Source organism: Apium graveolens, unplaced genomic scaffold, assembly GCF_009905375.1.
Source record: "Apium graveolens cultivar Ventura unplaced genomic scaffold, ASM990537v1 ctg7311, whole genome shotgun sequence".
NCBI lineage: Eukaryota > Viridiplantae > Streptophyta > Magnoliopsida > Apiales > Apiaceae > Apium > Apium graveolens.
The window spans coordinates 91,213-103,062 of NW_027420221.1; the positions used below are offsets into that span (position 1 = coordinate 91,213).

General features: G+C 30.9%; 1 protein-coding gene across 1 annotated transcript; it reads right to left on the reverse strand.

Moving 5' to 3' along the window:
• Positions 1-2,392: 2,392 nt before the first annotated feature.
• Positions 2,393-9,894, reverse strand: LOC141704017 (tRNA-dihydrouridine(16/17) synthase [NAD(P)(+)]). Its single transcript, XM_074507363.1, has 3 exons — positions 9,318-9,894; positions 6,982-7,088; positions 2,393-3,413 (listed from the first exon to the last, which is right to left on the reverse strand). The coding sequence occupies exons 1-3, from the start codon at positions 9,780-9,782 to the stop codon at positions 2,696-2,698; spliced, it is 1,290 nt and encodes a 429-aa protein (XP_074363464.1). The 5' UTR covers positions 9,783-9,894; the 3' UTR covers positions 2,393-2,695.
• Between the last annotated feature and the right edge of the window lie 1,956 nt (positions 9,895-11,850).

The window sequence follows — 11,850 nt, forward strand, 5'->3', positions numbered from 1 at the left end:
CTATTCGTGAGAAATATCCGCATCTGTTCGACTCAGGTAAGAGTATTAGTTTCGTTAGATTCCGGGGACGGAATCCTTTTTAAGGGGGTATATATGAAATATACGTGATTTTTTTATTTATTTTAATTAATAATAATAATAATAATAATAGATTAGGATAAGGACTTATATTATTTTTATTTAGTAATAAGAGCAGAATTGAAACTCTTATTCTCCTAAAATTTTATGAATTCTAATCAAAATAGATGAGTCAGTAGATTATATATTTAAATGTATTATATTCATAAACGTATGAACAAAACCTACTTTTAGTTGCCCCGGAGAGACGATACAGAGAGCCTCGGGAGATTGTGCTTCATTGCTGTGTGAACCTTAGATAACTAGTAAGGTACTATAGTATTACATAGTTTTTTTTCCTTTAATATAATATGCATGTTTGCTTTCGTATTTGCTACCTAGTTTCAAGAGAGAGAAATTGATATATATTGGTGTCTTTTGTCATGGATGTACAGCCTTGAAACAAGTTTTGTATTATAGTTAATTATTATTCAGTTTTTAATTTATACAATCATGTTACTTAATTGTTAGATATATGAAATTTAAGTATATGCTCGTGTCCCTTCGAAACCTTTATCTGTGATTGCATTACTAGTTATATGTACATAATTATGTAATATATTGCCAAGTTTCGATTGTTCTTTTATGATATAATACTATGTATTGTTAATAACAAAAGTTAATGATTTCTGGGTCATTAAGATTGTTATTTTGGTATTTTATTTTTATTTAATTATTTTATTTATTTAATTTTAACCGTACAAACTTTCTTAAAGCTAGATGCCCAGAAGGAATACTAATTATGTGCAAAAATAGTAATATACATAGTTTAATGGTGATAAGATTAGGTGGTAATTAGTTTATTAAATAATAGTAATAAACAATTGCCTATACTCGGCCATCTGGATGTCAGTTAGTTTTAATATATAATAGTTTAATAATAATGGCAGGTTAGCGTACTAAGCTTGTTGAATGGTTAATTCATTAACCAACGTTTAGTGTATTATATTTTTAAGGCAAGAAACGGTTAGTTTAATATTAGGTGATTAATTAGTGGTTAGTTGGTTATGAGTATGTAAATAATAAATTGTAAATTTTGTATTAGGTCGGGAGCTGGGATTTCAGGGGATCGTTTGCAGATTTGTTAGTATTGCGAGTATCGAGGTACAGATTTTGTCCTTTTTTCTGTGCTACTCCTCTTAGTATTTAGAAATATTTGATTCGTTCAATTCTTCTGTATCCTGCTCATTCAATATTTGAGTTGACTTGTTCTGACTTCCGAAAATTGTTTTAAAATTGATTTGGAAATTTTAAATATCTGTTTATGTGGTTTTCAAAATTTATCTATGACACCCTCTGTTTTGGAAATTTAAATTAATTGTCTCAGGTGATTTTAAATTTGCAAGAATATTTTTATTTGAACCCTTAGAGATATAGGGTATACCGAGTTAACTAGCTGTAGGGGTGCTACAGTCATGTCATTGCGGCACCAGTGACATGACACTTCCGTGACAGTGTGATTGGTCACGGCGTATCCTTGTGTCAGCTCTTGGGAGGAGTTTTTGGCCATTTTGATATTTGTTCAGGATACGTTGGGTGCACCCTGACTTTGATTTGTGATTTAATTTACGGTGAAGTTGTATATGCCGTACACGTTATTCGTTCTGTTGCACACATTAGGTACCCTATGATGTGTGTATTTGTATCTGTTCTGATCTCGGTATGAAATATCTTAACCCCTCGTTGTTTCAGCCTTACTTATTTTTAAAATTGTTGTTTTATTATAAATTGCTGATTATTTATTTATGATCTCTTGTTTTATAAATTGTATTCCAAATCTGTATTGGGCGTGTGGCTCATGTCGTATTCTTTTTCTGGCAGGTGCTTGGGAAGATCCCTGGGACTGTGCGATGGAGAGCCACCCTATTTATTGTTTAGGATTTCAGACTTTATCAGTATCTAGATTTAATTATTTATTTAGAGATTCAACATTTATATTATTGGTTTAGACAGTGTGAAGATTTAATATTATTTTGGAAATTTTAGACCGTTTAATTATTATTTAAAAATATATTAATGCTATGTTTGCAGGTTTATAGATTTTAAGTAATATCTCCTTTTAATATTTAAAGGGGGTGTTACATCGACAGAAGAACAAGTACTATGAAATAGTGAAATAACTAAGCAAAGAATGAAGAAGATTAGCTTCTCCTGAACAAGGCAACATTCATTCCATCGTTTAACATAAGAAAGTACTAATTATCATAATTGGTTGCAGTGTAGCCACATATTAACATCAATATGTATCTGGATTCTGGTGTAACGGGACAAAAAATAAAAAGAAAAGGAAAACACAGTACCTGCTTTTATAAAGTAAACATTCTCCCGCAAAAGACACTCATCCACATCCAGTAAGTTAAAGAGTTAAACGTTTAGGACAATCAGTGAAGTACCGCATTAATCTCTTTTACAGATTAACTGGTGGGATTAGGCTCCACGAAGTTCCATTAATTGACTTCTGCATATGCTGGTGAACTTATGTTTGATTAAAAATAAATCTTGCCACGACTCAATATTACAAATTCACTTACCTCTTGCCACTAATTTGGGACCAACAAGTCCATGCACCAATATTTTTCTAAGATGTTTTGTCTAAACTAGTCTCTTTCCGATAAAGTGGCTTCTCAACACCAAGATCTCTAAGACGATTGATCATATTGTAAAGATATTCAAAAGTAATTTTGGTTTGTGCATTAAAATCCTCCCTCACATGAGGATGAATCCTAAACCACTCTCCCAACATCTTGTGCACATGTGCACGGATCATTCTCCATGGCACAGGATACTCCTCGCACAGCTTCAAATATTCTTCCAACAAAGTAGCCTGGTCTATTTTTCCATCATTTCTATCAGAAGAGCTTGATACCCACTCAGACGAACAAAATCCAGCAAAGAGTGCAGGGTTTTCGAGGAGTGATTCAGCCGACAGCACCCCATCAGCTCCTGTCTCTTCCAAACAACTCTGGACATCATCCATGTGCCGTACATTCCCATTAGCAAGAACCGGGATCCTGAGAGCATTTTTTACCGCCCTAATGGCATTCCAGTTGGCTCGAATTTTTTTCCCATCTTTTTCATCTCTTGTGCGGCCATGTACTGCTAGCAGAGAACAACCTGCATCCTCCACCATTTTGGCATAATCTAAGGTGTCTTGTAAATCTGGGAAGACACGAATTTTGCAAGAGACCGGAGTATCCAAATTCATTGCCAACTTTTCCACCAGAGACTTGACTAGAGGAAGATTGTTCATAAGAAATGCTCCATAGTTTCCTCGCCTAGCTATTCTCTGTGGACATCTGCAAAGAATGAAAGATATAGATTCAAATAATCACTTATAATACCAGTCTGCTGTATCCTTTACCATGCTACACCTGTAATCAGCAATTGCTGATGTGGACATCTACAGTTTTAACTAAAGAGAACTGTTCTGCAAAAGTGCAGAACAATGTGTGCATAAAATTTAAAACTTGTGTGCAAAACAACTGTTCTCACGTGTCCTCAAGCTAAACATGTGCTCCATATACATATATAGGAACATGATCAAATACAAACTTTTCTTAGGTACAAGTATTTTCTGTGCGACACATTTATAACTTGGGTTTAACATCATTTGTTAACTAATAATTAAAATCTTACTGAATACACGTAATTTAATTATTCGATATTCTTTTTTGTTTTACCAATAACAAATTACGGCATTAAAATATGAACCATAATTAAAATTTTGTTTACTTAATATTATATAATACTCAGTTATCCTTATGGGGTTCACCAATACCAGATTAGGTATAGAAATATGAAACTCTACTAATTTAATATGATTTCCTTAATCATACCAATTTAAAATTATTTTATATATTTCTATTAAACACAAGTATCACTATTTTCAACACATGATATTGAACTCATGTTATATATTTGTTGAACACCATTTAAAAAAAAATATTTTTTTTCCTAAAAATGTAGCAAAATGTTTTTTTAATAAATTATAATATGTTGGAAATGTGTTTTCGTTATAAAGTATGAGTATTTATAAAAATTAATTACAATGTAATAATGATATCAAACCCGAACACAAGTTTTATGTGTTCAACAAAAAAAGTGTGTAAGTTTGTACCTAAAAAAAGGTATTTACAAGAACTCACCCATAAATACACACACGCGAAGATGAGGAAATCAATTATGTTTGTCTTATAAGATTATATAGTTAAAAATTACTTGGAAGTTATAATTCCGTTTGTGGTAAAACCGATATACTTATTATTTTAAATTCACATTTTGACTTCATTAAAATATTTAACTAATATTATCCTTTTCTCACTATAACTTCAAGTACTTGTTATTTTTTATTTTTATACATCATAAGTTAAAATTTACTAATAAAATTATCTAAACACTTAGGGGTCATTTGTTTCCTTCTTAATCTTTCTTAATATCCTTATTTTAATGATTATGCTCATTAAAATCGTTTGAAACTTCTCTATTTTCTTCTTAATGATTGAAAATCTTCTTAATCGTTCAAGAGATAATTGTCAATTGAAGCGCTATTTGCGCCAATGTTGTACTCGAGAGTCTAGACTCTCATTTTATATATGTGTGGTTGCACTTTTTTTATATTACTTATATGTATGATTGGTATAATATAGGTCTAATTTGCTCTTTAAAACAAAAGTATTTACTCATGGACATAATATTCATATATATATATATGTGTGTGTTTAAATTTTTATATTTTTTATTCATTATCATCATCATCATTATTATGCCCTAATTTGTAAGTAAGGGTTGCAAATATAAAATAATAAATAATTGAGTTCAAGATGTGAAAACATATATTTTGACTATTTTGGAAAATATATAAAATGACATTTTCTATGATAGACACTCTCATTCAGATAGTTCAAAATTCTTTTATCCAAAAAATCTTTTTTCATTTTGTATTTAAAATATTAATTACTAGTTTAGTTCTCAGCCATATGCCCGGTTAAATTATTTTTTTTTTTAAAATTTTATCTTAATGCACATAATTTTATTTATATATCAAATGCTTATCATATAAATATTATACAAGCATGATTACAATAATAAATAAACATCAGAAAATGGTAATTTTAATTTTTTTTTCGATATTTTCCTGAATTTAACAATTAATAGAAAATAAAAAAATAAAAACAATTAATAAACATTTATGAAAATAAAATAATACTAATAACAAAGATTAAAAAAAATGAGAAATAAAGACGAGAGATAATCACCGAAGGTCGTAATCAAAGAAAAGTGGATCTCGAAAGATATGAGAAACAAGGATGAGAGATAAAAACTGGAGGTTGTAATAAAAAAGAGAGATATCAAAGTAAATTGGTGAAAATAGTTGGTGGAATATGATGTTAGCGATTGAAGAAGAAGCTGTCATTTGGGGATGCTGATGTCAGGTGGTGTTTCTTTAGACTTTAAATTACTTTAACAATCTCTTAGTAATTTTTTAAATCACTTTAAATTTCCCCTCATCACTTATCCATAAGTAACCTCTCTCTTTTCCTAACATATTTTATAATAAATTATTAAGAAAAGCTCTCTCCAATGTATTTGTATTTTCAGGGATGCGAACTACTTTTTAATAATAAAATATTATATAAGAAATGAATATAAGGAATGTCGTTAAAGATGCATATACCTATTCGTGTCCTAAGTTACTAAGAACCAATTTTTTTATATAAAATTTAAGAAATGGACGAAGAGAGTATTGGCGTTGCTCTTAGTAACATAGAAGTAGAAAAATTACTTCTACTTGCAAGTAATAAAAAAAACTATAAAATCTTTGTCAGGTTAGGTAATCTAAATGGGCACATTATCAAGTCGACGACTAGTCGGCGACTAGTCGCCTAAGTCGCTGTTGGGAAACAAGTCGAGGAGCGACTTTGTATTTCTGGCGTCCATAGGTTTACCCGACCCGACCCGTTAACCGACCCGGTCCAAATGGTCAAAATAGGGTTTTTTTAACAAAATCTTACCCGATTGTTAATCTGGAAAGAAAGAAGAAGGATTTGGGCGCCTACAACGGTGATTTAAGGTATGTTCTTCATCTCTATCTTCGTCTTCTTCTTCATATCTTTCTTTCTCTCTATTCTTTCTTCTCTCTTCTTCTGCATCTCTTCCCCGCCGAATTTTATGTACGTGTCTATATACATGTACATATATACCCGTACTTTTTCATTCTGTTTTATAAAAAAACCCTTTTAATCCTTTTTTTCTTTTATGTTTCATTAATTTATTTCATTACTTTTCTTAAAACAACAAAACAAATTTTTGAATATTCAGTTATTCAAAAACTGAATTGTTGTTATTTATTTACCCCAAAAATGTTTTTTTATTTGATTTTTTATGTTTTAAATTGATTTATAATTTTAAAATTTTATATTTATCCATAAAAATATTCAATCAATTTCTGGTTTTGAATAATAAAAAGTATCGATTTTTTTTAACCTCAGCAACAACAAGTGAGTAAAATAGATTCAGTAGAAAATTATTTCAGCCAATCAGCCATTACAAAATCTCAGTTATACTTATGACTCCATTTTGCCATATTTCTGCAGTGTAACTCAAGAAGGAGATGAAGAGGGAGTTTGATATCTTTGGGTTAACTTACATTACATATCTTTGGTACTATTAAAATATATGTATATATAAATATAATTATATCTATATATGAACGACTTGTCGACTTTTTCGACTAGTCGATTCCAAGGCTCGGGCGCCGAGTCTCGACTGGGCGACTTAATAACCTTGGCACATAGTGTAAGCATCCTGGTTTACAAATTCTGTTTCAAATAAACACAAACTAGGGATGTGGGAAAGAGATATTACCCAAGATTAATGTCCACATAATCACAATAAGGTGCCACTCTTTGAGCTGCTTCCAGTAAAGTATCTGGATCATTGGCACAGAACTGAACAAATAGTGGTCGATCTTCCTGTCATTGTTGTCAAAATTAGAGGCTTAGAATCGTATATTAAATAAAATGTCAAAATTTTGACATCACATTTTAAAGAAATTCTTGAATTGAATGGCACAGCACGGGAGAAGCAATAGTTACAAGACCCTGGCACAGTAAAAACAAGTATGCATTTTTTGGCAGGTTAAACAAGTATGCATTTTCTGGCAGGTTAAACAAGTATGCATTTTCTGGCAGGTTAGCCTGGTAAACAAGGAGAACCTGGGCTTCTGTATGGGGTCTGTCCCAGCCCCATACTAAGATGAATCTCTAGAAACACCAACACCCGGCAGCCGACAGGTAAATCCGAACGAAGGACAGCAAGTGAAACTACGGATAATTTCCTAGAATTCTCTTGCAAGGGGAATTTTTGCTATTAATAGTAAACTAATTTACTTTTCTAATCGAAATCAAATTCTTAAAAGGTAAAACATACTATCTCCTAAAATCTATATTAAACTATAATAACCGAACAAAGGTATAATTTGTAGTTGGTTAACCCCTATGTTTGGTTATCCCTCTCAATCACAATCGTTAGATTTTTTAAATAATAGGATCTGAACTGTTAATCAAATACTTAAATTAAAACATGGACAACCAAAGTTTTTCATGTTCAATTCTCTCCAACAACATATTAAATAAAGCATTACAGTACTATTTTACCAAAGTTTCCAAGTTTGATTTTGAACATTACAGTAATTCTTTTTTAAAGGTACAAATAAAAAACCACATAATTTTTTATATTACTTAATATTTTCATAAATTAAACACACTTAATATAAGACTATAATATTATCTTAATTAATTTTTAATATTTAATTACTTATATCAAAATTTTATTACAATTATATATAATATAAATAGATATTAATAAAGACCCGTGCGATCATGGGTTGTAAGAGCATCTCCAAGAGCCTCTTGGTGCATTTCTTATAAATATAATAAATAATTTTTAGGAATTTTAAGGGAAGACAACTGCAACAACACTATTTATTATGTTCCTTCTTATTAATATAATATTAAAATTAAAAAAAAAAGAAAGAGAGGAAATAGATGATTAAAAAATGGAGGGAAATAAATATTTTATTCACAAAAATGAAATAAGGGATGTGATAGGGTTCCTTAAAAATAATGGAGAAGAGGAGCATGTCAAGTTTTTGAGGAAACAAGTAGCCAGTCTCTTCGAGTGAATTTTATGTCAAATTCCTTATATTTTAAATTTAAGGATTCACATTACTAGTCTCTTGGAGATGCTCTAAGCAAGTAAATTATAAGAGCAAGTCCAATAGTACCTTAATAGTCCAACAATACCTTAATGTGTTCCTTATATATATAATAAAATAATGTCTTAGCGATTTAAGACATTGTTTTGTTTTCAACTCCAACAATGATCCTTATACACATTCCCTATTATTATTATAACAATAATATATTTGTAAAGAGTTGGACAAAAAGGGAAGGAAGAAGAGAGAGAAAAGAAGTCAAAAAAGGAAATAAGGGATGGTTGGTGGATCCTTATTAATAAGGTACAGATAGTGCTCTTAAGGGATTACTAAGAGAGGCTGTTGGAGCACTATTTTGCTCAAAATTCTTATAATCTTATTTAAGAGATCGTATATGTAGTCCGTTGGACTTGCTCTAATATCTAACTTTCTAATAATAGGCTTCCTAATCTTCTAAGGTCTTCTGTAGTCTACAACAGGTAGACTGCCAAGTTGTACATAGGTCACAGTCTCACAGACCTCTAGATTATCTCTAAATTTAACTGTTCTAGCTAGGGTTTCTCACTCCATAATCAGTTCTCTTCCTTGACCAATCAACAACCTACCCTTTAATCCATCAGTACCAGGCGCACTGACAAAACCAAAGTAAGCAGCTAACTACAAATTATTAGTTGTGCACTAGAGTACATTGTCGATCAAATAGCCAAACAATTTCATTTTTTCCTGAACAAATGTATTGATACTTCCGACAAAGTACGAGTACAACAAACTAACATGACAAAAAAATACCACTGCATAACTTAATACTTCATAGCTGTACAACCGTAATAGAGGACCAATAACTTAAAACTAATATCAGAAAACATTTCCCAACATACAAATTCACTACATATCATATTTTATTAGCAACAACTAAACACACACAAAAGTTAAAATAAAAAACTTATCCATAAAACTAAAAGTAAAATAGAATAAAAAATAGCACCTTGCAAGTGGTAAATTCTTCAAGCCTATACTTTTCACTCTCAGTAAAAATCCGAGAATGAAGCATAGGTGTATAAGCAGCAGTAGCACCATACTTTCTACACAACAATCTAAAAGGAAGTTCAGAATTATCAACCATTGGAGCCACAATCAACTTGGGCTCCCCCAATTTCTTCCAATGAGCCCAAGCCCTCTCAATTCTTGATTCCCCACTTGGGTTTGGGCTTAATCTTGGACTGCCCACTTCCAAGATTCCATCTTTTTCATTCTTTAAGCCAAGATTTTTAATGGGGTTTGCACAAAGATTGTCATCTTCCTCTGAAGCTATGTTGTTCGAAAGATTGGCTGATTGAGTGACAGTTTGGGCCATGAAAAAAGGAGGGGTTTGAGTAAGAGAAAAACTAGAGGTTTTGTGTTTGATAGATGTGTTCGAGGGGAGATTAGTCAAGAATGGTTTAAATCTCATTAGTTATTCGTTGTAGTTATGGTGGTGAAAAGAGGGGATTAGAAGTTTAGCGCCATGCTCAGCCGCAATAAACGAGGTTTCTAAGAAAGTTGGGGGTTTATATATTTGGGCCTTGATAAGCCGTGCCCAAATAATGACCGATAATTTCCGGGCGATAAAAAACATATTTAAAATCGAATACAGAATAGGGTTGGCAATTTACCCGACTCGTTCCGATCCATTTGAATTTATTTTTAGACCCGAAAGAGTTTGGATCTGAATTTGGATCTTAAATATATCGAGCTAATACCCGAGCCGAAACCCCAAATCTGTTCTCAACCCGATTCGAACCCGACATATTCTTATCTTACATAATTTTATAACAATAATACATGATTTATATAAATCAAGTATTTAAATATAATGTTTATAACTGGATCTTTGGATAATTATTGATAATTAAATTTATTATATTTAACACTAATATTGAATTATCTAAATATGTAAAGTATTCAGTTAAGCAATGCACACGCATGAGGGGTGGAACTTTTAACCTACATTTAGTAAAGTATGACCTTGAACACTGTATCAAGCCTTTATTGACAATATATAAAGTACTATTTTGTCCAAAACATTAAAAAAAATGTGTTACGTAACATATTTGCATGATAATAAATTTATTTATTTTTAAAGGATCCGAATTAAATCTTAAACTGACCCAAAACCTGAAAAAACCTGATGAATCGAATTTGGATCTTCATTTTTAATATCTGGACTCAAACCGATCTGAACCCGAAATATAACGGATCGGATTTGGATCTTAGGAAATCCGGTCTGATCCGTTGTCATCCCTCATACTGAAACGAATCGAAATCGAAAAAGTAAATAGCTAATCTGTTCCCAATTATTTGATTTTAATTTTAGGTTCGAATCAAAATATACACTCAAAAAGATCTTATCATAATAACATACAACCAGAAGGTGAACTTCAGAACATTAAAGTCCCTTCCAATGCCACAACCCCGATATTTATATTTTCCGCGTTCTAGGTTAAATTAGTATTTTACTGCGCTTCACACATTGGTCTTTTTTCACATATTTTTTTAAAACTCATTTATATTCATTAAATTATATTACTATGACTAGTAAAGGACACCGAAAATAATTGTAACATATATATACATTTCAGTTTCATTTGAATATAATCATCGTAAATAGAATATCTTATATACGTAAATAATAAGCATTATAGTAGAAGCCATAATATAGAATAGTTTGAATAATAATCAAGTATAATTGAAACAAAAGTATTCAATTAAATTACAAAAAAGGACTAAATTTTAGCCACATAATCCACCTAAAAAAAATGGCATCAAATGGTACAATGACATAATATTGTCAACTGATTAAAAGCAATAGCGTCGCATAAAAAACATATATCATAAGATTTGAGCAATGAAGAAAATATTGACATCTTCTTCCATAGATTCAAATCTTAGTTTGTCAATTCAAAGTAAGGAAATGATGTGAACATCCTGTGATAATATAAATAAAATATGGTTATTATGTTGAAAAATGCAAAAAATTGAACTTGAGAAGTTTATTTATTATGAGATTGAAAACATGTCTCACAATTAAGCAAAATAATATTGATCTTCAAATGTACTCATATGACACCTTCTGTCCCTATCACTTGCAGCCCTTACCTCAATTGATAAATTTGGATGTTGTCATGTAAGTTTAAAGGTTGCGAATGAGAGTATATTTTTTATTGAGGAACCAATATCAATGAATATCTTTCGTACCGACTTTATTTACTTCCCTCGTTCCAGAAGTAACTTCTTTATTAATATAACCATATAAAATATTATATTTATCCTTTGATGAAATGTTCTGTGGTGGATCAACTTCTGAGACCTCTACATGCAGGTTTGAAGCTATAGAATTATTTGGAACATGACAGGTGCGCTTCTCACCGAAAAAAGAGTTGCCTTCTATCTTTTCATACAGAAATTTATCAGCATTATATGCATTATATGGAACATGAATTTCGAGATCATTATCATCTCTATTTGAATGAGAAAAGGAA